The sequence below is a fragment of the Oryx dammah genome, unplaced genomic scaffold (genome assembly GCF_014754425.2).
Source record: "Oryx dammah isolate SB20612 unplaced genomic scaffold, SCBI_Odam_1.1 HiC_scaffold_4, whole genome shotgun sequence".
In the NCBI taxonomy this organism is placed as follows: domain Eukaryota; kingdom Metazoa; phylum Chordata; class Mammalia; order Artiodactyla; family Bovidae; genus Oryx; species Oryx dammah.
Window position 1 is genome coordinate 75,279,914 of NW_024070188.1, and position 27,752 is coordinate 75,307,665.

Consider the following 27,752-nt stretch of genomic DNA (forward strand, 5'->3'; position numbering starts at 1 on the left):
TGGAAATCTGCCTCCCTTTTTTGTGGTGGTTCTGCTTGCCTGGGGAAGATTCTAGGAAGGTGACCAAGATTCATCTACCCTTGGGGCTGGATCCAGTCTATTGTGGAGTTTCTGGGAGATTCTCGCTAGACTCACTGCACTTATAGACTAGTGGCCCCCAGGAATCCTCGGCTTGCCTGTGAGGTAAGTGACAGTCTCACTAGACTGTCAGGCTCCCGTTGAAAGATGAGTTGATAATGTGTGTGTATGTGTACGTGAATAAATGTAGGCATGCATGCTCATAGTTCCAAAAAGTATAATAGTAGTAGTGTAGTATAGTGAGAGTCGCTCAGTCATGTCCGACTCTGCAACTCCATGGACTGTAGTCTGCCAGGCTCCTCTGTCCATGGGATTCTCCAGGCAAGGATACTGGAGTGAGTAGCTATTCCCTTTTCTGGGAGACCTTCTCAGTCCAGGGATTGAACCCAATCTCCTGCATTGAAGGCACATTCTTTACCATCTGAGCCACCAGGAAAGCCCTTCAAAAAGTATATGTATTCATGAAATTTTCTAATGGGGTAGATCTGGTATCTTATAAGGCACATACTGTGTTCAGCATTTTAGTGTGAGAGAAAAGTTAATGTGTTTCCTTTGTATAAATCCTATAATGATTTTCCTTTTCTCCTATATTTTTCCCAGAAATCCAAATATTATTTTTCTTTATCCCCCGCAGTAAGGGTCCAGAAGGCTGGGGAAGAAATTCTGTAATACAGTGAATAGTCTGTATCGACTTGCGAAAGGGTTGTGGCCATGAAATTACAAATAGCCTACCTGTAGCTTCCTTGTTTCAGCAGCAGCAGCAATAGCAGTAATACAGGTTTAGAAAATGAGTTTCCATTGCAAAATATTTTATTCCTTTTTGCAAAATATACCACATCTGTCTCTTGAGTGAGATTCATTCATCACAGGACGTTGTTCAATAGTTTTTTGACTGGAAATGGAACTGCCATAAGACCCAGCAGTCCCACTGCTGAACATACACACTGAGGAAACCAAAATTTAAAGAGACATATGTACCCCAGTGTTCATTGCAGCACTGTTTACAATGGCTAGGACATGGAAGCAACCTAGATGTTCATTGGCAGATGAATGGATAAGGAAATTGTGGTGCATAAACGCAAAGGAATATTACTCAACTATAAAAAGAACACATTTGAGTCAGTTCTAATGAGGTGGATGAAACTGGAGTGTATTATACAGAGTGAAGTAAGTCAGAAAGAGAAACACCAATACAGTATATTTACACATATATATGGAGTTTAGAAAGATGGTAATGACAATCCTATGTGCAAGGCAGCAAAAGAGACACAGATGTAAAGAACAGACTTTTGGACTCTGTGGGAGAAGGTGAGGGTGGGATGATTTGAGAGAATAGCATTGAAACATGTATATTACCATATGTAAAATAGATGACCAGCGCAAGTTTGATGCATGAAGCAGGACACTCAAAGCTGGTGCTCTGGGACAACCCAGAGGGATGGTGTGGGGGGAAGGTGAGAGCGGGGGTTCAGGATGGGGGGACACATGTGCACCGGTGGCTGATTCATGTTGATGTATGGCAAAACCCATCACAATATTGTAAAGTAATCATCCTCCAATTAAGAAAGAAAAAACATTGCTCAATAGTTTTCTGAAAAAGAATAAGAGGGCCCACGATTTAGGCATAATTTCCCATCTAGTAATACAGAAACAAATATGAAAAAAGAAAGTAAAGTTGGATTAAGTCACGAATAAAAAATTGAAATTTTAAATTATGATTTGGGTTTTTTTTTTTTCAAGGTACTTCAAACTTATATCCTTGAAATCTTTTCCCTCTTTTTACTTCTTTTTCATGTCAGCTTCGAGAACTGCGATCCAAGATGCTTTCTAAAGAAGTTTCCTGTCAAGAGTTGAAAGCTGAGATGGAGAGCTACAAAGAAAACAACGCCAGAAAATCGTCTCTCCTCATCTCTCTGAGGGACAGAGTTCAGGAGCTAGAGGAAGAGTCAGCGGCTCTCTCCACTTCTAGAATTAGAACTGAAATCACAGCTCAGTCTGCAATCAAGGAGAACCAAGAGTTAAAGAAGAAAGTGGTAGAACTGGACGAAAAATTACAGTAAGGATATTTCAATATATTTCTCAATGGAGTTAGTGTCCTGATAGCAGGATGTGCCTCTGAAGGTACTGGTATTTTGCATTATTTGGCCCTGAAACTCAACTTGGGGAAAAAAAAATCATATGTATATATATATATAAAATCTGGAAGATTTCCTCTAAGTAAAGGTTTAACTGGAGTTGTAGAATAGTACACAGAGCGAGGGGTTTATTCAGAAGCTAGTTATAAAAATACCTCAGAAGCCCAGAACGCCCCAGACCACCCTTAACACTCCTCATTAAGTTTTATTGCCGGTTTATGCAGAGAACTCAGGAAATCTAGGTTTTCTACATGTAGTTCTGCCAAAAGGTGATTATTGAGATAAAATTGGGAGCTAACTGTTCTTAAAATGTACTTTATAATTCTGTGTATAATAACTTAAATCACTTTACTAATAAAACACTTGATATTTATTTTACTTAATTTCATCTTAAAAAAGATTAAAAACAAAAACCCAGCGCTTCCAGCTCCTGTCCTCTTTCTCTCCTTCCATTTAGAGCAAAATTCCTTAAACATGTTTGTATGTACTCACTGTGCCAGTTTCTCTCCTCTCTCCGATCTGCTCCACTGAAGCCACTCATTAAGGTGACCAGTAACTGCACACTGCAAATTAGATGATAGGTCTCATCTGATCTTCCAGTACGTCAGTCAACAGTTGGCTTTGCCCCCGAACCACTTTCTTCTTTTAGCTTCCAGGGCACTGCGCACGCCTGCTTTTGATCTTGCCTTTCTAGCTGCCCTGTCATGATCTCTTGCTTTATACGCCTCATCTCCTTGACTTCCAAGTATTGGCGGGCCCCAGGGCTCAGTCTTTGACTCTCTCCTTGAAAGTGAAACTCGCTCAGTCGTGTCTGACTCTTGGTGACCCCATGGACTATACAGTCCATGGACTTCTCCAAGCCAGAATACTGGAGTGGGTGGCCTTTCCCTTTTCCAAGGGATCTTCCCAACCCAGGGATTGAACCCAGGTCTCCCGCATTGCGGGTGGATTCTTTACCAGCTGAGCCACAAGGGAAACCCAAGAATACTGGAGTGGGTAGCCTATCCCTTCTCCAGGGGATCTTCCCAACCCAGGAACTGAACCAGGGTCTCCTGCCTTGCAGGCAGATTCTTTACCAACTGAGCCATCAGGGAACTCTCTTCTTGTTTCTGTCCAAATCCACTCTCTTAGTGCTCTCATCCAGTCTCATGACTTAAAGTATGACCTAAATGCTCATGACTCCCATGTTTCTTCATAAGACCTGCATATCTTATGACTTACTGGGCATCTTCACTTAGATGTCCAACAGGCATCGCAAATTAACATGTCCAAATTAGTATTTCCGCAAATTCGTCCTGTGGTTTTCCTAATCTCATTGAATGATAATTCCATTCCTCTAGTTGATCAGGGCAAAAATCTTGGATCATCCTTGCTTTCCTTTCCTAGATGCTTCAGTAAATCTCATCATTTATCTCTACCATCAAAATAAATCTAAATTTTTACTACTGTACATTGCCACTAACCTAGTCTGCATCTCTGATTTTACCCCACTCCCCCTAAATGTTTCTTACTCCCTTTTCTGATTAATCTTTTCCTTCATCTCTATAATATACTATACATTTTTCATACATTTATTTTTTGATTACTGTCCATCTTCCCAATTAGGACATAAGTCCCATGAGGGCAAGAATGTTAATCTGTTTCATTTACTACTGTATCTTTAGCACCTTTAACAGAGCCTGATGCATAGTAAATGCACAATAAATATTTATTAATCAAATGAGTAATAAAATGATATATTCATTGTAGGAAAGTTTTTAAAGTTATAGTACAGTGTCAAAAAGAAAATTACTCAAAACCTTACGATCCAGAAAAACTATAGTTCATAATTTGTTGAACAGATATTCAGACAGTTGTACTTAAATGGCATCATGTAGTGAAATATTTTTCCTGAATAGTATGTTATAGATACTAAAAAATTCTTTCATGATAGCATTTTTTCAGTAATATTCCATTGCATGTTAATATCATAATTTACTTAACCAGTTCTTTTTGTTGTTTCCTTTAGACACTTAGGTTAGTTCCACTCAAAAAATTATTGTAAACCGAGATGCAATGGGAATCCATATGTGCTCATATTTTCACATTTATATGATTATGTCATTATGGTGGATGCCTGGAACTTTGTTAGGTCAAAGTGAAATGTAAATAGAAGTGGTAATAGTTTAGAAGTTCCTGGAATAGAGAAGTAAGACCGAAATCTTGGAGTAAATGTATTGAATCACATACATAAAGTAATCAGAGCCATGGCATTTACAATGACTTTCATGAGTTAGAGAGACTGAACACATACTACCTTTCATATGTTGAAAATGAGAACTCAGAATATTGATGTTGGTCTTTTATTGTTATACATTTTTCTAAATAGAAATATGGCATGATTTTGAGTATATGCAATTACATACTTTGTTAATCTTCGAATTGTGTGAAAGAATTTGCAGTAACATTTGAGTGTTGTTGTAAACACTTAAAATGGTAAAAAGGGAAAGCAATAATCATGTTTATTATCTAGGGTACTAAAAGTGATGCCAAATTATTGAAATGATTCTAATTTGCCTTTAAAATATGTCTTTTTTTCTATGTTCTCTTAGTTTTTAACATTTAAGCGTTAGAAATAGACCATGCTATTTCAGCAAACCTATCTGAGATTTGAAAGAAAATATTCACAGCAGGGCATAAATTGACTGATTTTCCTTGATTGGCCCATTTTACTACTCTTTAAAAATTCTAGATGTGCAAAAACTAGTTGTGATCTTTGCTGATGACTGAACACCTCTCTTCTCTAGAGGTGGGCACATCCTCTGCTTCTGATGTATTTTTTAATTATATTTAACCGACTTCCCTGGTGGCTCAGATGGTAAAGCGTCTGCCTATGATGCAGGAGACCTGGGATCGATCCTTCGGTTGGGAAGATCCTCTGGAGAAGGAAATGGCAACCCACTCCAGTATTCTTGCCTGGAAAATCCCATGGATGGAGGAGTGTGGTAGGCTACAGTCCATGGGGTCGAAAAGAGTCGGACACGACTGAGCGACTTCATTTCACCCTTGGCCATGAATTAAGGAATGCTCTAAGTAACCCTTATGGATCATTGTATAGTGACTGAAGCTTGGTCTCTAAACCCACTGTAGCATTATTTTCTTTCTTCCTCCATGAAGCCTCAACAGAGTCATAGATCCGTGTTTGATCTATAGCAACAGACTCCAACCTTTTTGGCACCAGAGACCTATTTCATGGAAGATAGATTTTCCATGGATCAGGAGTGGTGGGGGTGGTTTCAGGATGATTCAAGCACATTGCATTTACTGTGCACTTCATTTCTAATCTAATGCTGCCACTGATCTGACAGAAGGTACTGGTCTATCACCCAGAGGTTGGGGACTCCAGATCTAGAGGACCACCTGCCACTTCTGCAGATCCTAAAAGGTCAAGGACAGGAGGCAGATAACCTGTCTCCCTTGCTAAGATGACATGAAGATCTCCCCACATTTTTGCAAAGTATAGGTGCTCCAGAGTTGCTTCCAGTTTTCTCCTTCTTTAACTAGGCTTTTAAGACAATTATGTGCTCTGTGTCTGGGAAACTATTGTTGAAAATGATGATTGGTTATTTCCCAACAGAGAGCTCAAGTGCTGAACTTTGATGAATGTTATCTTCTTTGGTGTTAAAACTTATTTCTTATTTGACCAATAGAAAATGTTTAAAGGAAAATGAGGAGAGTAAGAATCAAGTCTCACAGAATTGCAGGAAACATGAGGAATTTCTGGCTCAACTTCGTGACTGCTTAGATCCAGAGAAGAATGAAAAAGCATCAGATGAAGATTTAATTCTCAAGGTGCTTGTATGAAGACTAAAATGACTATACAGTGAATAGTTGTTCTGATGTGTGCCATGGAGAGGAGCTGAGGTTAAGTCTCGGGGTGCAGGAGAGCAGGACAGGAGCCCGTATAGCATTAACCAACTGTGTGTTCTGGGAAAAACCATACCACCTCTCTGAGCCTCAATTCCAAGATTCTTTCTAGCATTATTTGGGATTAATTTTTCTCCAGAAGCTCTCTCTTGCTCAGATGGTAAATAATCCCCCTGCAGTGCAGGAGACCCAGGTTCAGTCTCTGGGCTGGGAAGATCCCCTGGAGGAGAAAATGGCAACCCACTCCAGTATTCTTGCCTGGAGAATGCCATGGATAGAAGAGCCTGGTGGGCTACAGTCCATGGGATCACAAAGAGTTGAAAATGACTGAGTGACCAACACTTACTTAATCTCCAGAAGGGATTGATTTTTTGCTTAAAATATATTTAGATTGTCAAATAAAATTAATTGTCTATTTAAATGATATGTTTTAGGAATATTTTTGTTTGTTTTAGGTACAGTCAGAAACACATGCACACAACTAAAAACCAGAACCAGCTGCGTGTCATTTTGGGGATACTTGTGTATCAGGTTAAGATGAGCTCTATAGTACCTTTAAATTTTACGCTTAAGCCAAAAAATAAAAATCCTGCTGTGATGGTAGGTTGCCATTGAGATGGAAATTAATGATATCAACTGAATAATTCACTTGGCTTGCAGTGATTCATTAGGGAACCTGAAGGTATCTGAGTGGACACCATATCTCTGCACCTACCCTTGCTTCTGAATGGCTTTCCATGCAGCCATTCTTTTTTTAAAACACTGTTTTATTTATTTATTCTTTAAAATTGAAGTATAGTTGATTTACAATGTTGCATTAGTTTCAGGTGTACAGCGAAGTGATTCATATACATATAATTCAGTTACCTATACGGGTGTGTGTATGGGTGTGTGTGTATATATATATATTTTTTCTTTTTCAGATTCTTTTCCCTTATAAGTTACTATAAAATATTGAGTATAATTTTCTGTGCTATACAGTAGATCCTTGTTTTATATACAGTAGTGTGTTTATGTTAATCCCAGACTCTAGGGGTGAAAAATCTCTAGGTCCATCCATGTTGCTGCAAATGGCATTATTTCATTCTTTTTTATGGCTGAATAATATTCCTTATATATATGTACCACATCTTCTTTATCCATTCCTCTGTTGATGGACATTTAGGTTGCTTCCATGTCTTGGCTGTTGTGAATAGTGCTGCCGTGAATCCTGGGGATCTGGCCATTCTCAAAGGCCTCTCCTCAGTGGTTTATTAGTAAACATCCCACGTGTACCCTGTGAGAGCTGTGAAATGACTTCATTTTACTTCAGGAAGTTCCGCCTCACTGATGAGTTTCAGTTGCTCAGGCCTAGGTCCATCTAATTCCCTCAAGGTGCTAGATGCAGCTCTTTTTCCTCCTCTCTGTTGCTAACATGTGACCAGGAAGCCTGGCTGTAAAAGTCTACTTTGCATTGTAGTTTGGAAGCTTATCTTTAAAGCAAGTGGTGGGGAAAAGAGAAGAAAATTAAAATGCTTCTTCCTTAAGACACCCTTTCCCACCTCACAGGTGATCTCTAAGTACTAATCTGTGTTGAAACCGTATTAACCTTGCCTTTTCATTTTCTGTTCTTCTAATGCCTTGACATCTGGGGCCTTGCTGACCTTGGGTTCCAGGGTGAGCCAGTTCCTAGTAAATGACTCTCCTGGGTGCCCAGCTTTCCTATGCAAACCACCGAACTCAGAGAAGCCCACACCCCAACCACTTCTACCAGGTTTTTACACTCTGGGCCACTATCCAACCAATCACCCCAGAGCCAGGTGCTGGGTGACTAGAGATGGCTCCCACACTCCAGAACCCACTGACATTCTTCAGACTAGGCAACCCTAAGCCTGCCCACGCTGCCTCACCTCTTTCTTCCTGTGGAAAACATGTTTTCACCCTGGCTCCCTCTGTCTCCTGCCCAGCCCTGGTGCTCCCTGGGTGGCCCTACATGGCATGGTGTGCCCCCTTCACTCAGGAACTGTGAGCAACAAACTCTCTTTCAGTCTCTCCTGATTTGTTGGCCTCACTGTACCTGCATGATAATATAACCTATATTTTTAAACAGTTACTAGGACCCTAGAGCTTTAGCATCTCAATCACCTGAGCAAGTCCTCACCTTATTTATTTTGGCTGCACTGGGTCCTTGTTGCAGTGCATGGTGGCTTTTCTAGTTGCGGTGCATGAGCTTGCTTGCCCTGAGGCATGCTTCCCGACAAGGGATCTAACTCATGTCCCCTGCTTTGGAAGGCAGATTCTTAACCCTTGGATCATCAGGGAACTCCCGCTCCCCGTCTTACAAAGAAATCACTGGTCAAGAGTAAAAAGCCTGCTGTCTTCAACACTCACTACGTATTCCCTGAGGTTACCAAAACCTCTCCAGTTTCAAAACCATTCCCTTATTCTCTTTACCTCATAAATACATGTATACACAGCCTCTAAGGAAACCTGCCTCTTGAGAAATCTGTATGCAGGTCAGGAAGCAACAGTTAGAACTAGACATGGAATAACAGACTGGTTCCAAATAGGAAAAAGAGTACATCAAGGCTGTATATTGTCACCCTGCTTACTTAACTTGTATGCAGAGTACATCATGAGAAATGCTGGGCTGGATGAAGCACAAGCTGGAATCAAGATTGGTGGGAGAAATATTAATAACCTCAGAAATGCAGATGACACCACCCTTATGGCAGAAGGTGAAGAAGGACTAAAGAGCCTCTTGATGAAAGTGAAAGAAGAAAGTGAAAAAGTTGCCTTAACATCAGTTCATGGTAAATAGATAGGAAAACTGTGGGAAACAGTGTCAGACTTTAATTTTTTGGGCCCCAGAATCACTTCAGATGATGACTGCAGCCATGAAATTAAAAGACGCTTTCTCCTTGGAAGAAAAGTTATGACCAACCTAGACAGCATATTCAAAAGCAGAGACATTACTTTGCCACCAACGGTCCATCTAGTCAAGGCTATGGTTTTTCCAGTAGTCATGTATGGATGTGAGAGTTGGACTATAAAGAAGGCTGAGGGCCAAAGAACTGATGCTTTTGAACTGTGGTGCTAGAGAAGACTCTTGAGAGTCCCTTGGACTGAAAGGAGATCCAACCAGTCCATCCTAAAGGAAATCAGTCCTGAATATTCATTGGAAGGACTGATGTTGAAGCTGAAACTCCAATACTTTGGCCACCTGATGCAAAGAGATGACTCATTTGAAAAGACCCTGATGCTGGGAAAGATTGAAGGCAGGAGGAGAAGGGGACGACAGAGGATGAGATGGTTGGATGGCATCATCTATTCAATGGAAATGAGTTGAGTAAATTCCAGGAGTTGGTGATGGACAGGGAGGCCTAGTGTGCTGCAGTCCATGGGGTCACAAAGAGTCAGACACGACTGAGCGACTGAACTGAACTGAAGGAAAGATGGTAGAAAAGAAGGGGTTTCTAAGAACTTATTTGACATCTATCCATCCACTTCCCAAATATTGAGTGAGTGACTACTATGTGATAGACACTATTTTGGGTGTTGGGATACAGCAGTGAATGAAACAAGACAGAGTCTGTGCCCACCTAAGAGCTTCCACTGTTGTGGGTCAAGATGCAGAGGCAATAAACAAATAAATATACAATATCAAGAAAGAGTAAAAGGTGCAGTGAAGAAGTACAATTCAGGTTCGGGGGAAAGACCATAAAGCAAGTTAGAGGCATGGAATGCTAGTTTAGGTAGACTGGCTAAGCTGTGCCCTCTGGGATGGGGACTTTTAAGGGATATTGAAACCACTGTATAGCACAGGGAACTCTGCTCAATGTTATGTGGCAGCCCGGATGGGAGGGGAGTTTAGGGAGAGATTGGATACATGTGTATATATGGCTGAATCCCTTTGCTGTCTGGAAACTATCACAACATTGTTAATCAACTATACTCCAATATAAAATAAATTTTTTTTTTAATAAAAGGATGTTGGAAAGGAAAAGTGTTCAAGAGAGAGGGAACAGCCCTGATTCAGGAGCAAGACACCATGTTGGCAAATTGTTGAGGCTAAAGATGGGCCACGTCCCCAGATTGTCCTAATACACATGCTGACTGTGTCTTGTGGAGTTTCAGGTCTTCCTACAGGCATCCTTGAGCTGTCTGCATGGCTGTTTTCCTGGGGCCCAGGAGCCTGGTTGGTTTTATTTTCCCTCCTTCTAAATCATACAAATCTTATTAATGTTCCCCGCTAGCCCCTCAAATGCACAACATGAAGAGTGAAAAACCCAGCTAGTCCCAGTGATAACCATGGTTTGAGCATGTTATTCAGGATTTTTTTCTATGCTTATATTAATTAGAAGGACTTTCTTTTGAAATAAAGAGAGTCCTGCCTTCTTCTCTGTATTTCTCTTCTGTGCCAGGTAACGCCTTATCAGTTGGTGCCAGCGGACATGGGCTGAATTGAACTTCCTTGCTTGCCTGCTGTAACTCTAGAAACATCACCATCCCTGGAGTATTTAGCAGCCAGGGGCTTGCCGATGCCTGTTCTGTCTGAAAGCTTTTGGCTGAATGCTCATCATTGTTGCCTTGTAGCTACCTTCTGATTAATTTCAATTTGCCTACCCTGTCTGCCCATAACAAGAGAGTTTAGAGGCTGCCTTGGAAAATGTTATCTTTTGAGTGGATGGAGGAACAGGGCCTTTACTGTTTTCATGTGATAATGTGATCACGGGGGTACACAGATCAGAGTTGCTTAGAGAGAGTAGTATGAAATTATTAATTTTTACAGGACAGCTGTAATTGCTTTCTTTTCAGCTTGGAGAGCTGTGCAAGGAAAATGCATTTGTGAAAGGACAAATTGTTGCTCTTGAAGAGACTATAAATGTCCATGAGATGGAAGCAAAAGCTAGCAGAGAAACAATCATGAGGCTGGCTTCAGAAGTAAACAGAGAGCAGAAAAAAGCTGCCTCCTACATTGAAGAGAAAGGCCAGCTGAGCCAGGTACAGTATGTGGAGCACGTGTGTGCATCTGTGATCAAGTTTATGAAGCAGAAACTGAAAATCAGGTGTGGATGAGCACACTAGTGTCACCGACCACAATTCCCAAAGACTCCTCTCAGCAGGAGGGCTGGGGGGCACATGGGACTCTGTGACTTGATCAGGCCTCTGCATACAGTTTTTTTCTAATTAGAAAAAAAGAAATGCAAAATACTTAATAAGTAAAACATGTGTACTAATGTGTCTTATTTGGTTGAATTATAAGGAGTAAAAAATTTTTTTAATTTATTATTATTTTTTAAACAAAGAGGTAATGCATTCACAAGATACAAAATTCTAAGTGGACACAGGAGAATGTGGTGAGAAGTGTCCCCCAATCCCTTCCCCCCAACCACCCAGTTGCTCTCTCTAGAGGCAACCTCTGTTAATAAATTCTTATATACCTTTCTACAAATATTCTATATATTCATATATTTATTCATAAATATATTCATACATTTATTCTTTTTATTTATTGTTTAATGCAAATGACAACAATTTTGCACACAATGTTTCTCTGTTTATTTACTTTTAAAAAATTGGTAAGGTGAAGTGAAGTCACTCAGTCGTGTCCAACTCTTTGCGACCCCATAGACTGTAGTCTACCAGGCTTCTCTGTCCATGGGATTTTCCAGGCAACAGTACTGGAGTGGATTGCCATTTCCTACTCCAGGGGATCTTCCCAACCCAGGGCTCAAACCCAGGTCTCCTGCATTGTAGACAGACGCTTTACCGTCTGAGTCACGAGGGAAGTAAGTTACTACACAGTATTATATATAAGGCTGCTAGGAATAATCTATCATTTCTCATATGTGAGACTGTCAGCAAGACAAAAATCCTAAAGGTGGACTTGCTGGCTGAAAGGATATAGGGGTTTTAATTTTGAGAGACATTGCCCAAGGGAAGTGACTCTTACCTCTAAATTTTTATTTATATAATTAGTTGCTTGATCTTTCCAAATGAGTGAGAACCTGTTTGAGCATGGGAATTAATACTGTATATATTTTTAAACACTATATAATTCTTTTTAAAATTTTCTGTCAAAGAAACTAATTATGGGATTAATGATAGGGGTTAATTTCCAAAACCAAAAGTAAGCTAGTGCCATCAGTTAGTAAAATACGTAGGAGGAAATTGAAGAGTAAAGGAGATGGAGTTTAAATTGAAAGAATGACTAATGCTGAGAAAACGAGGCTCCCTGAGGGGTGAAGTTTCAGTGGTGTCCCACAGGCTGTGAAGGGGGTTCTGGAATTGGCAGGACGAAGTGAAGGAGCTATCTTCGTGGGAAATCCTGAGGTCTTCCATGTCTATGGTGACATCACTGCCATGGTGAGGTGAGATGGGAAGTTAGAATGTGAAAGTGATCCAGTAATGATGATAATTTCTATTTCTCTCCAATTCCGTGTATCAAAGAGCCCTTCTGACCGCTAGATTTCTTCTTCTGTCACATTAACCTTGTGAAAGGAGCAAAGGTTTTACCACCATTACCAGGTCACTCCAGTCATTTCAACACCTTGTCAGTCTGCTTCAGCTCTCATAAGAAAATGCTATACACTGGGTGGCTTAAAAAACAGACATTTATTTCTCATATTTCCAGAGGTGGGGAAGTCCAAGATCAAGGGGGTAAGGGTTCTCTTCCTGGCTTGCAGACAGCCACTGTCTTGCCGTATCTTCACATGAATTAGCAAGATCCCTGGTGTCTTTTACAAGGGCACCAATCCCAACATGAGGGCCCCACCCCCATGGCTCCATCTGAAGATAATTATCCCTCAATGGTCCCGTCTCCAAACACCATCATACTGGATGTTAGGGCTTCAACATTTGAATTTTGAGGGGATACCATTCAAATAATTATTTTTCTCCAGCTTTTTCCTAGGAAGAATTTCAAACACATATAGAAAGGGTGAAGGAATACAATGAGCATCCATTCATTACACATCCAAGTGCAACAACTGTTACCATTTTTCTGTATTTGCTTTATTACCTTGTACACATGCACACACACATGCACACGTATTTGCAGAATCACTTGAAAATAGGTTTAGACGTTATATGTGTTGTTTCTGGCCACTGAAGCTTAAGAATAAGGACAGTATCCTACATAACCATAATATCATTATCACATCTAAACGTCAACAGTGATGCCACAGTATCGATTACTCATGGAGGTTTCCAAGCCCACAAGCTTTTTGTACTGCTTGAAAGGTGAAGTTTAATCTCCCTCCCCTTGTTGGCTGGATGAAGTGGCTCACTTCCAGTGACCAGAATATGTCAGAAGTAGTGGAATCTCACTTTGGAGATTGGGTTATGAAAACACTGTGGCTTTTGTCTTAAATACACTCTTTTGAATTCTCTTGAGTCACTGCTTTTGAGGGAAGCCAGATGTTACATGGTGGGGCACTCAGGTAGGCAGTTGCATGGCCCAGGAGCCCAGGAACTGAGGCCTATCACCTACCATATGAGTGAGACTGGAAGTGAATCCTCTTTCAGCTGAGTCTTGAGATGATAGTAGCCCTGGTCAACAGTTTGATTATAGCCTTATGAGAGACCTTGAGTCAGAAACATCCAGCTAAGTCAGTCCCAGATTTCTGTCCCATAGAGCTATGAGATAATAGATGTTTGTTGTGTTAAGCCATTAAGTTTGGGCTAATTTTTTTACATAGCAATAGACAATAAACATCTATTATTGACTTTCAAATTTAATCATTTTCTACAAGAATGTCTTCAGCTGTTTTCTTCCCCAAATTGTAGTCCATTCTAGATTCATCCATTGCATTTTTTGGTTATTTTTAGCCTTTTATAGTTGTTTTTTTTAAATAGCATTAAAAAAATGTTATTGACTTCTCATACAGAGTACAAAGCAGTGGCCTGACTGTTTCTTCAAGATGTGGTTTAACTTGCTTAACTATACCCTATCAGGTAAAGTTGGATTTAGAGGCAGTATTGGATTCAGGGTAAACCTTTTTCGCAGGAATATTTCAAAGATAAAGTTGTAACTTCATATTGAATTGCATTAGAAGCAAATAGTGTTAGATTGTTCCATTGTTGCTGAAACTGTTTGATTGCCCATATCCTCAGTGAAAAAGTACATTTTATTTTCTGCAGCCAAGTAAGGTATCTGTGGGGGTGAGAATTGGCAGGTTATTTCTGTTCCCCCTTGAGTTACCTAGTGATGTTTTCATCTATTGATTCTTGCCTGGATTAATTTATATCAGGGGTGGCAAAGTGGTAATATTCTAATTTCATCATTCCTTCTACTTATTAGTCAACATTCTTCCTAAAGAAAAGCTTTTTATTTTCTTTCTTTTTGTTTTCAATTCTGTGGACACATGGATTTTTATTTACCTACTATTAATAATCAATTATTCTCCTTTTGGCTTTCCAAATCCTCCATGTTTGGCCAGGAGTCTCTGCAAGATTGTCTCTGTGACCTTATAACTTGACTCCTTTAGTCTTTCAATACTTCTCTGCTTTTCAACAGAAGATGATATCTTAGGCTCACTTACAATTTTCAGACCACAGAACTAAAATCAGCCTGTTCTCTACGGAATGTTGGCTCCTTTTACTGGGGAAGAGTGCTTAGCAACCAAGATTCGGGCTCTAGGTGTGCTCATTGCTATTGGGATGTCATTGCTTTTAGTGGATAGAGCTAGAAATGCTTTTTTAGAAATGAATTGATGCTGGTACTTTGGGGAACTTTTTATTTGGTATTGGAGTATAGCTGATTAACAATACTGTGATAGTTTCAGATGAACAGTGAAGGGATTCAGCCATACATATACATGTATCTATTCTCCTTCAAAGCCCCTCCCATCCAGGCTGCCACATCACATTGAGGAAGTGCTGTGTAATTCTGGTATTTTTAATTAAAAGTAATATTTTAGAGTTTTCTTAATATCCTTTTACTTTATATTAGTAATCTTTTGGATCCTAATAATAATATTTACTCATTTGCTTTGTCTTATAAATATATATATGTCTTATAAATAAATATAAATAAGATTATTTAAAAATGACACTCTCAGTATTTTACCTATAATTAAACTTTCTTAGTGAAATTTATGACTCTCAGAGTTTTTACTTTAGTACTGTCAGCAATCATGAGTATAATAGTTACAATTTACCAATCACTTGGAAATTTGGAAAACTCAGCAGGGGCCACAGGACTGGAAAAGGTCAGTTTTCATTCCAATCCCAAAGAAGGGCAATGCCAAAGAATGTTCAAACTACTGCACAGTTGTACTCATTTCACATGCTAGCAAAGTAATGCTCAAAATTCTCCAAGCTAGGCTTCAACAGTACATGAACTGAGAACTTCCAGATGTTCAAGCTGGATTTAGAAAAGGCAGAGGAACCAGAGATCAAATTGCCAACATCCATTGGATCATAGAAAAAGCAAAAGAATTCCAGAAAAACATCTACTTCTGCCTCATTGACTACAGTAAAACCTTTGACTGGGTAGATCACAACAAACTGTGGAAAATTCTGCAAGAGATGGGAATGCCAGACCACCTTACCTGCCTCCTGAGAAATCTGTATTCAGGTCAAGAAGCAACAGTTAGAACTGGACATGGAACAACTGTCCATGGTTCCAAATCAGAAAAGGAGTACCTCAAGGCTGTATATTGTCACCCTGCTTATTTGACTTCTGTGCAGAGTACATCATGAGAAACGCTCAGCTGGATGAAGCACAAGCTGGAATCAAGGTTGCTGGGAGAAATATCAGTAACCTCAGATATGCAGATGACATCACCCTTAGGGCAGAAAGTGAAGAAGAACTGAAGAGCCTGTTGATGAAAGTGAAAGAGGAGAGTGAAAAAGCTGGCTTAAAACTCAATATTAAAAAAAACTAAGATCATGGCATCCAGTCCCATCACTTCATGGCAAGTAGATGGGGAAACAATGGAAACACTGAGAGACTTTACTTTTCTGGGCTCCAAAATCACTGCAGATGGTGAAATTAAAAGACTTTTACTCCTTGGAAGAAAAACCATGACAAATATAGACAGCATATTAAAAAGCAGAGACATTACTTTGCTGACAAAGGTTCATCTAGTCAGAGCTATGGTTTTTCCAGTAGTTCATGTATCAGTGTGAGAGTTGAACCATAAAGAAGGCTGAGCACTGAAGAACTGATGCTTTTGAACTGTGGTGTTGGAGAAGACTCTTGAGATCCAAAGATCCCTTGGACTGCAAGGAGTTCCAACTAGTCTATCCTAAAGGAAATCAACCCTGAATATTCATTGGAAGGACTGATGCTGAAATTGAAGCTCCAGTAACTTTGACCACCTGATGTGAAGAGCTGACTCATTAGAAAAGACCCAGATACTGGGAACAATTGAAGACAGGAGAAGGGGATGACAGAGGACAGGATGGTTGGATGGCCTCACCAACTCAGTGAACATGATGAGTTTGAGCAAACTCTGGGAGATGGTGTTGGACAGGGAAGCCTGGCGTGCTGCAGTCCATGGGGCCTCATAGAGTCGGACACGACTGAGTGACTGAACAACACGAATCACTTGCCATTAGCATAGTCATTTTGCTAGGTGCTCAGAGAGGTTATGTACTGTGCTCAGTATGCACAGCTATTAAGTTGCAAATGATTTGAACCGTGGTTATGATGTTGTCTTGCTTTTAACAGCAATCCCCTTTATATATAGATTCACAGCTACTTCCTACATACAAGTCTGGTGCCAAAAATTATTTGTCAGGGGAGCAGTAAAGATAAGTAGCTGTGCAAATTTCCTCAGTGAATGAATGATGTTAATTTGATTATAGATAGTAGTTACTAACTTTTCAAGCCTAGAAAATTATGAAGAATTGAGTTTGTCTATAAAATGCAGTTTTGGAAATGAGCAATAGGAAATGACAATATGTTCTAAGAGCACATTAAGAAGTATAGAATTTATTCTTCTTCTTATGTAAGTGTCTTTACCCTTGTAAATGACCGATGATGCAATGTTGTTCAGACTTGTGAAACACATTCACTTTGGGATCAAGTTCCTGCCAAAATAATAAAAGTTATAAAAAATATGGGCAATAAAAAGCTTGAGGTCTTTAATAAAGTGCTCATTCATGGGATTATGACTCCAGAGATTTACTACTGAAAAACACTGTCAAGTGGTTTTACTGACACATTAACGGTCTCAGAGAGAACCTTCATAATGCTTTCTAAAGCTCTGTTTTTGGGGTAGGAAACTTACTTTACTAGTAAAGTCCTGAATGACTGCAGAGAAAGAAGTTTCTGAAGGGCTGGGGTGCTGTTTCTACTAAACTCGGCTTTTCTTATTTTCTTAATGATTTTTTGTTACTTTATGAAAATTTCCCAAGTAAAAATCCAGGTAGTTTATTATACATATGGAAGATATATTATTTGAAAATCTTTAACAGTTAAAAATTTCAGTACATTTAAAAAAGTATTGAAGCTTGGCACCTTTTCTTTTTGTTGTCTTGAAGTAATCTAAAGCTGAGAAAAGCAGTCATTTTATCTACATTAGCCATGTACATTTGCTATAGACTAGACGTTTCGATCAATGAATCAGGAGTTAACCTTACATAATGGATTTAAAACTGCTTCTTTTCCTTCACACTGTTCACATTTTCTTTAACTCTAGTGGCCAGAATTGAAGCTAGGAAAGCATATTGGTTTTGGAGTCAGCAAGCTTGGTTTGGAAGGATGTTCCTTCTGCTCTCTGGGTTTGTTGTCCCGCAGCAGAGTGTTTGTAAGAAGGAAGAGGATAAGAGACGCACCGAGCCGAGCGGCTAAGAGGCCAGGCTCTTGGGTTTTTTTCTAGGCTCCAGAATTATTTGACTGTGTGATCTAAGGCATATGACTTTACCTCTTTGAACTTCAATTTCTTTGTATGTGAAACTGGAAAATAATTTAAAGGTCTATCTCTTACAATTATTGTTAGGATTGAATGATGTAATATACATAAGGTACTCAAGACAAGCCCAGCATATGATTCTCAGTGTTTTAATTTCATTTTCCTCATTATTTACTTTTATCTAGGGATTAAAATAAACATATGATTATTTTAAGAGTACAGACATATGGAAAGGCTTCCTGGAAGTGAGAAATTATTAGACAGGTAAATTAGCAAAGAAATTAAAGATCTCTTTACAGTCGTAGAATCACAGTGTTGGAAGTGACCTTAAGAGCTTTTAGAATCTAGCTCATCTAACTCTCTACATGAAATAAGAATCATCTTTAAAGTGTTCCTCTATAGTTAGCATCCAGCCTTCTCTTGAACTCCTTAAGAGTAAGGGAATTCATTTCTATACAAGGGGGTCCACCTTCTCTGTGAAGTTCTAATTGTTTGACACTTCTTTATTGTAGCAAGTCAGGATCAGAATCCCTATAATTCATGTTGTCATCCTGGCTCTATCTTTTTTCTCTCAGTTTTACTGAGATATAATTGATATATGGCACTGTATAAGTTTAAGATATATAGCATAATGGTTTGACTTATATCATGAAACAATTGTACAGTAACTTTAGTGAACATTCATCATCTTATTAAAGAAATAGAAGAATTCTATTTCTTTAATAAACTAAATAGAAAAAGGCTTTTTCCTTGTGATGAGAACTCTCAGGATTTTCTCTTAGCAACTGTTATATGTTATATACAGCAGTGTTAATTATGCTTATCATGTTGTCCATTGCATTCCTAATACTTGTTTATCTTTTAAGTGGAAGTTTGTACCTTTTGACTGCCTTCCGCCAATTTTCCCTTCCCCTATGTCCCACCCCTGGTAACCACAAGTCTGATCTCCTTTTCTACGACTTTGTTTGTTTTTGAGATATATTTGTCCTACAACACTATGTTAGTTCCTGTTATGAAACCTAGTGATTTGATATTTCTATACATTTCAAAATGGTCATCACGATAAGTCTAGTTACTATCACAATGAAAGATATTACTTGTGTCTTGTCGCTCAGTCATGCCTGCCTCTTGCAACCCCATAGACTGTAGCCTGCTAGGCTTCTCTGTCCATGAGACTCCCCAGGCAAGAATACTGGAGTGGGTTTCCATTTCCTTCTCTAATATATCACTTAATTATTGACCATATCCCCCACACTGTATATTTCGTAACTGTGATTCATTTATTTTGCAGCTGGAAGTTTCTACGTCTTAATCTCCCTTACCTACTTCTTTCCTTCCCTCACCTGCTTACCCTTGGCAACCACCTGCTTGTTCTTTGTCTCTTTGACTCTGTTTCATTGTGGTTGTTCATTTGTTCTGTTTTTCAGATTGCACACAGAAGTGAAATCATAAACTATCTGTCTTTTTCTGTCTGACTTATTTTACTTAGAATAATATCCCATAGGTATTATTCTAGGTCCAACCATGTTGTTACAAATGGCAAAATTTCATTTTTTTTTAATAGCTGAGTTGTATGTATATGTATGTATATATGTATCTCTCTATATATATATCTTTTATCTATTTATATAGGCTCTTAGGTTGCTCCCATATCTTGGCTATTATAAAGAGTGCTGCAATGAATACAGGGGTGCACATATCTTTTCTAATTAGTATTTTAATTTTCTTTGGATAAATATCCAGGAGTGGAATTGCTAGACCATATGGTTGTTCAATTTAAAAATTTTAAGGAATCTGTATACTGCTTTCCATAGCAGCTGCACCAGTTTATGTTCCACCCACCGTGACCAAGGGTTTCCTTTTCTTCACATCCTCACCAACATTTGCTGTTTGTTGTTCATTGATAACAACTGTGCTGACAGGTGTGAGATAATATCTCTTTGTGATTTTGATTTTCATTTTTCTGATGATTAATGATGTTGAGCATATTTTCATGTGTCTGTTGGTCATCTGTCTGTCCTCTTTGGAAAAATGTCTATTCAAGTTCTCTGCCCATATTTCAGTCTGAGTTTTCTTTCTTTCTTTTTTTTTCCTTGATGTTGAGTCATATCAGTTCTTTGTATATTTTGGATATTAACCTGCCATAACACCTATTGTTTGCAAATATCTTCTGTTCAGTAGGCTGCATTTTCATTTTGTTGATATTTTGCTGTGCAACAGCTTTTTAATTTCATGTAGTCCCATTTATTTATTTATATTAAATTTTTTTTTGCAATGTTGGTTTCTGCCATACAACAACACAAACCAGCTGTAGTTATATATACATCCTTTCCCTCCCTAGCCTCCCTTCCCTCCCCCCATCCCATCCCTCTAGGTCATACAGAGGGTCAGACTGGGCTCCCTGCTCTACACAGCGACTTCTCACCAGCTATCCATCTTACACTTGATGGTATATATGTGTCAATGCTACTCTCTCCATTCGTCCCACTCTTGCCCTCTCTCACCGTGTCCACAGGTCCATTCTCTACATCCTTGGAGCTCCATTTCTTCCCTGCAAATGGGTTCATCAATATCATTTTTCTTAGAAGGCCTGAACAGATATTTCTCCAAAGAAGATGTACAGATGGCCAACAAACACACAAAAGGATGCTCAGCATCACTAATTATTAGAGAAATGCAAATCAAAACTACAATGAGGTATCACCTCACACCAGTTAGAATGAAGGAATGAAGGTGAAGGAACGTCGCTCAGTCGTGTCCGACTCTTTGCGACCCCATGGACTGTAGCCTACCAGGCTCCTCTGTCCATGGGATTTTCCAGGCAATAGTACTGGAGTGGATTGCCATTTTCTTCTCCAGCGGATCTTCCCGACCCAGGGATCGAACCCGGGTCTCCCGCATTGTAGCCAGATGCTTTACTGTCTGAGCCATCAGGGAAGTCCAGTTAGAATGGCTATCATAAAAAAAAAAAAAAAACTACAAATGGTAAATACTAAAGAGGATGTGGAGAAAAGGGAACCCTCCTACACTGTTGGTGGGAATGTAAACTGATACAGTCATTATGGAGAACAGTATGGCGATTCCATTTATTTATTTTTGAGTTTGTTTCCTTTGTCTGAGGAGACAGGTTCAAAAAATATTAGTAAGACTGGTGTCAAAGAGCATACCACCTATATTTTTTTCTAGACGTTTTATGGTTTCAGATCTTAACATTTAAGTCTAATCCATTTTGAATTTATTGTTGTTCAAGGTTTGAGGAAGTACTCCATTCTGATTCTTTTGCATGTAGATGTGCAGTTTACCCAGCAACATTTATTACAAGAGGCTGTGTTTTCCCCACATTATATTCTTTCCTCCTTTGTTGTAGATTAATTGCCCATATAAATGTGAGTTTATTTCTGGGGTCTCTATTTTATTCTGTTGATCTATGTATCTGTTTTTGTGCCAGTACCATACTATTTTGATAACTGTCACTTTGCAGAAATATTTTGAAATCAGGGAGCATGATACCTCCAGCTTTGTTCTTTTTTCTCGAGATTGTTGTGACTGTTTGAGGTCTTCTGTATTCCCATACAAATCTGAGAATCATTTGTTCTAATTCTGTGAAAAATACCTTTGGTACTTTGATAGAGATTGCATTGAATTTGTAGATTGCCTTGGGTGATATGGTTATTTTAACTATTAATTATTTTAATCCATGAGCATGGTATATTTTTCTGTCTATTTCTATTATCTTTGATTTCTTCATAAGAAGAATAGTCTTATAGTCTTCTGAATACAGGTCTTTTACCTCTTTAGATTTATGTCTAGGTATTTATTCTTTCTGAGTCAATTATAAATGAGATAGTTTTCTTGATTTCTCTTCCTGATAGTTTGTTGTTAATGTGTAGAAATGTAACAGGTTTTTCATATTAATTTTATATCCTGCAACTTTCCTGAACTCATTAATGAGTCCCAGTAGTTTTTTGGTGACATCTTTAGAATTTTCTATGTATTATGTCATCTGCAAACAGATAGTTTTACCTGTTTCTTTCCAGTTTAGATTTTTTTAATATATCTTTTTCTTGTCTGACAAGATCTCCAATACTACATTGAGTAAAAGTAACTAGAGTGAGCACCTTTATCTGTTCCTAATCTTAGAAGAAACGCTTTCTGATTCTCACCATTGAGTAGGATGTTAGTTGACATATATGGCCTTCTTTACGTTGAGGTATGTTTCATCTACGCCTGCTTTCTGGAGAGTTTTTATGTTAGGTGGATGTTGAATTCTGTCAAAATCCTTTTTGCATCTATTGAGATAATTATATGATATTTATTTTTCAATTTATTAATGTACTGTATCACACTGAATCATTCTTACATCCATGGGGTAAATCCCACCTGATCATAGTGTATGATCTTCTTAATGTATTGTTAAAATTGATTTGCTAGTATTTTGTTGAGGTTTTTTTCATGTATATTTATCAGTAATATTGGCTTGTGATTTTCTTTTTAGTGATGTTTTTGTCTGGTTTTGGTATCAGGATAATGCTGGCCTTGAAAACAAGTTTGGAAGTGTTCCTTCCTTTGCAATATTTTTTTTTTTTGAAAGAATTTGAGAAGGATAGGTGTTAACTCTTCTCTAAATGTTTGGTAGAATTCATCTATGAAGCCATCTGATCCTGAATTTTTGTTTATGAGAAGTTTTTAAATTACTGATTCAATTTTATTACTGGTGTTTAGTCTGTTCATATTTTCTATTTCTCCCTTAGCCAGTCTGGGAAGATTGTGTGTTTCTAGGAATTTGAGCTGGCCAAGTGGTGCAAGGTGTCCCAGAGCTGGTGTTGCCTCCTTCATGTGGAGGGCCAGGTCCTGATATGGCAGACTCCTGGGTTACGGTGGTCCTGGGTCTGGTGTCTGTCTGCTGGTGAGTGGGGCTGGTTCCTGCAGCCAAGTAAGGTCCCAGGGGTCCCAGGGCTAGTGAGGTGCACTGGTGGGTGGGGTGTGGTCCTGGGCACTCTGATGGGTGGGTTAGGGAATCATGGGGTCCTAAGGCAGCCAGGCTACTGGTGGTGCTGTATCCTTCCCCAGCTAGCTACTTGGCCTGAGACATCCCAGTCCTGATGCCAACAGGATGGTGGATGGATCTGCAACCTGGTGCTAGTAAGCTAGAGGGAGGGTTCTAAAATGGTGAGGCATTAAAATGTAAATGAACACTAAAATCATATCTGCTCATATTATAAAAAATTTAAAATGTTCATGACTCCGAAGTAAAATTAAGAATCATCTCTCCTTCCACTTCTAGCCACAGTTTACACTCTCATTTTAACTTCTAATATTACCATTAAGACTTTAAAGCAATACTATACCTGACAACCTGAAAAAGTACTTTTTTGGATGTTCTGCTATGAAATAAAATGAATTTAATGCCTCCTACTTTTTTCTCCCCTCATTCATTTTACAGTTTTTATTATATCATTAATTTACCATGTCAAGTTATGTAATATTTACATTCTGTTCTGTAACTATAAGTCTTCAGTGCTTTGTCTTTAGGTTCATTCAACATATTTATAATAAATTGAAACAGAGTTAAAAATAACATGGTTATGTAAATATTTTTATTATGGATCTAATCCTAGCATGTGATGTGGAACCCAATCCATTTTGACAATGTCCCCCTTTAAATTTCAGCTGGGAACTGTCCATGGTCCTCCAGGCACAGTCTGACCAGTTCAGGGCAGAGTGTTTCGCAGTACCAAAGTGAAGCCTAGGAACACATTGGCCTCGTGGACAGTTTAATTCATTGTTAACTTGAATCGAGTTTGTCAACAATGAGAATTTCAAATTTAAACTGAATTTTTGTTATTTTCCAAGGTTGATGATGCCCTTGGGATAGCTCAGATTTAGGAAAGGCCTTCCTCATTTTGAAGTAAAATGTTACTCTACAGCTTCTTCTCTAACAGATCATGGAATTACAGGACCAAAGGATATTGTGCATATTACATTTTTTAGATATTTATGTCAAAATTATACCTGTTCACACTATCACCAGCAATGCATGAGAGGGCATGTTTGGGGGAATTTCTGAGTTTATTTGTTAGTATTAACTGCAGTAGATAGAAATAACCAACTAAGTTTTAGTTTTATGAAAATTACCTAGGGTTGGATGAATTAAGCTCAAGCCAGAGGTTCTCTACCCTGATGATAATCAGTCATTTTAGTTCTGAGAGGCAGTTTGATCTCATACATATCCAAAGCCATCGGATGGTTAGAAATATCATAATAGGAACTAATATGTTTTAAAAACAAAAACCTTGGAATCATTGCATTATTTCATGCATTTAATTGGGAAGTTAAAATGAATGCCTTGATCATATGATTTACAAATGTTTTTGCTACAAGTAGTCATGAAAGGATCATTATATATTGTTTGCATTACTAGATCTGAAGCTAAAGATTTGTTACATGTACACTAACATACGTAAAATAGATAGCCAGTGGGAATGTGCTGTATGACTCAGGGGACTCAAACTGGGGCTCTGTGACAACCTAGAGGGCTAGGTTGGGGTAGGAGATGGGTAGGAGACTCTGAAAGGAGGGGACATATGTACACCTACGGCTGATTCATGTTGATGTATGGCAGAAACCAACACAATATTGTAAAGCAATTATCCTTCAACTAAAAGTAAATAAATTAAGAAAAAAAATTCGTTTAAGTGATTCCCATCACTATTTCCATAGCGTCGGTCCTCATTTGCCCATGCAGTTCCCTCTTGGAAGTCTGTCCTGATTTTGCTCTGAGGGAGCTAGTTGTTTCTTGTTCTGGGTGTCAGTCTGGTCTGACAGCATCCCCGGATCCTGGCCGGTGACACCTATGTCACGTTACTTCAGTGTGTCCTTGAGGTAGCCATGCAACCAGACTCCACTCCAGCTGCTGTCTCCTGCTTAAAGCTCTATCAGTAATTGCATTTAAGAGGACATCTGTTTCCAGCCATTCAGCCCTGTGCCCCCTGAATTCTGAAGCACTTAATCAGAGCACCGGAGGAGGAGGTCCCCGAGGCCTGGCCGCTGGCGCCCAAGTTCCTGCCTTTCATATGGGAAACACTGTATAGTTAACTGGGCTGAAATGTGTCCAGAAAAAAAAAATCTGAGTCGCTGCCATGTGCCACTATATTCTATGACCATGAAGGAATTTTCTGATTTTTATTAGACATAAGCATTAGTGCTCTGGATTTGTAAAAGAGGATTGTTTTGGCCATGGTCTCTAAGGCAGTGAGACAACATTCTGATATCAGAGTGGAAAAAATTTCTCATAGTTGAAATATTTTAATTATGTTTATTGGTCTCTCAGTGTAAGCTGCCAATTGATTCGTTTATTCCAAACTGACAGTAAGTCTATAGTACTCAAGTGTCTGATACGTTTTCTGTGAGTTTGTAGGAACTTTTGTAAATTCTTGGTTAAAAATATCTCTCCATTGGTCATGGAAAGGTTCATCTTTTGCGTTAGGGACTTTCTTTCAATGTAAAAGTTGATATATAATTTCCTACTGGGTTTTAGGACTCTGAGGGGACTAGGATTAACTTTCATCACTGTGTCATCAAATTTAGGACCTCAGTTTTCTTTCTCTTTTTTAAAAAAATATTTATTTGGCTGCACCAAGGCTTAGTTGCAGCATGCGGGATCTTTAGTTGTGGTGTGCAGAATCTGGTTCACTGACCAAGGATTGCACCCTGGCCCCCTGCACTGGGAGTTTGGAGTCTTAGCCACTGGACCGCTGGGCAAGTCCCCTGGACTCAGTTTTCTAACCACACATTAGATTGCAATTTCTAAGTTAATACATGATAACAAATTCCAATTTATTGTCACCAATGCTAATGCTAGATTAGAATGTTATTCTAGTTGAACAGATATTGTATTACTATCTGAAAATAAATCTGTAAAGTATTAAAGTATTGTAAATTGTTAAAGTATTAAAGTATTGTATTTGCTATAAAGTGTCCTTGACTCATCATACTATTTAATTCACAGTAGTAATGGGGCTTCTCTGCAAAAAGAACTGGTTTGGAAAGAGAGTGGAGAAATGAAACAGTCACCAGGAGCCAGAAAAGCAAAGCATTTCATGAGCTAATTTCCATAATCTTTTTTGATGTGAATTAATTTAATTTGGAACTTGATGTCAACAAACTTTTTTTTTTAATGAATTTTAAAGATATCCTTTTGATGCCTCTTTGGACCATTCTAGATATAGTAAATAGAAGTAGATACACTGGTAACTTTTTTGGTGCCCTTTATTTTTACAAACCTAAGCATACATATTCTTTAAAGTTATTTTTCTCAGCATGGTTCTCTCTCTCCATTTTTAATCCTTCCACCCCCAAATTGACTACTCCTTCCTATTTCCTTTCTTCAGGGCCTACCAGTATTAGTATTGTCTTTATCAGACAGGGAGATACACAGTCAATGAATACTGGAAGAAAGATCGTACTCTCTTTTATACAATGATGTTTTATGATAATTCTACTCTGTTATTTAGCTTCATTCAAATAATTTTTAGTGGCTAATTAGGACTCTGAGAGTTGACTGTTTCCTCAACATCAATTTCCATGTATACCAAGCTTGAAAACACATAGCCCTGGAAACCTATTCTACCTATGGATCGAATCTACTAGTATGTTAGCCAGTGATTTATTTTCATTAAATCTCTCCAGAGGTCCCTATAGAAAAGTCTTATATGTCAGTTTCCTTTTTTTTCCACCCCTAGGCCTGATTTTTTTTCCACTTACTTTTAAAAAAATGTATTTATTGTTAATTGAAGGATAATTGCTTTACAATCTTGTGTTGGTTTCTGCCATACATCAACATGAATCAGCCATAGGTATACATATGCCCCTTCCCTCTTGAGCCTTCCTCCCACCTTCTACCCCATCTCAGCTTCCTAGGTTGTCACAGGGCCCCGATTTGAGCTCCCTCAGTCATATAGCACATTCCCACTGGCTCTATATTTTACAATAGTGTGTATGTTTCCATACTACTCAATTTGTCCTACCTTTTTCTTCCTCAAACTGTCCACAGTCTGGTTCTCTAGCCCTGATTTTATATCCCTTCTCTTTTTCAGACACTTAAATTCACCTAACATAGCTTTACAATTTAATGTCTTTATGAAGAGAGGATAGGGCACCTGGAATGAAGAATGGAATGAGTGTTTAACCCTAACTCCTGGAAGTCATCAGTAAGCAAGATAAAGAAGCAAATGCAGCCTCCCCTCCGTTGGCTACTAATGCTATTGTTTTCACTTTCCATAATTATTTTAGGACTTGCTCGGTGCCGTGGAGGCCAAAGAAGCTCTTGAAAGGGAAGTTAAGGTCTTCCAAGAAAGGCTGCTTGCTGGTCAGCGGGTCTGGGATGCCTCAAAGCAGGAGCTGAGCCTCTTGAAGAGGAGCTCTTCGGAGCTGGAGAAGAGTTTGAAGGCCAGCCTGGAGGCAACTGCGGCCTCCCAGACTGAGCTCTCCTCATTTAGGGAGAAGATAGCAGCCCTCCTGAGGGGCAGCTGGGGCACACTGAGGCCCTCAGAGGATGCCATTCTGGAGAGGATTCGAGACATGGGCAGCCAGGAAGAGAGTGGGAAACAGGTGAGTGGGGGTTGGGGGCTTACAGGCTTCTTAAGGACAGTCAGTTCCTTCATTTAGCATATTCAGCGAGTGAGTTGTCTGAGTTAGTCAAAGTGTTTCTTCCCCAAGCATTAGTCGCTCAGTCGTGTCCGACTCTTTACAACACTGTGGACCCTACCCGCCAGGCTTCTCAGTCCGT

The 27,752-nt window shown here is 39.0% G+C and overlaps 1 protein-coding gene across 1 annotated transcript in view; it reads left to right on the top strand.

The window, feature by feature from the left end:
- CCDC170 (coiled-coil domain containing 170) overlaps positions 1-27,752 on the top strand; it is an 83,755-nt gene that overhangs the window by 21,135 nt on the left and 34,868 nt on the right. The window contains exons 3-6 of the mRNA XM_040238753.1: positions 1,878-2,134; positions 5,903-6,044; positions 10,917-11,102; positions 27,257-27,574. Coding sequence (XP_040094687.1) covers positions 1,878-2,134; positions 5,903-6,044; positions 10,917-11,102; positions 27,257-27,574 — 903 coding nt within the window. The remainder of the gene's footprint in view (positions 1-1,877; positions 2,135-5,902; positions 6,045-10,916; positions 11,103-27,256; positions 27,575-27,752) is intronic.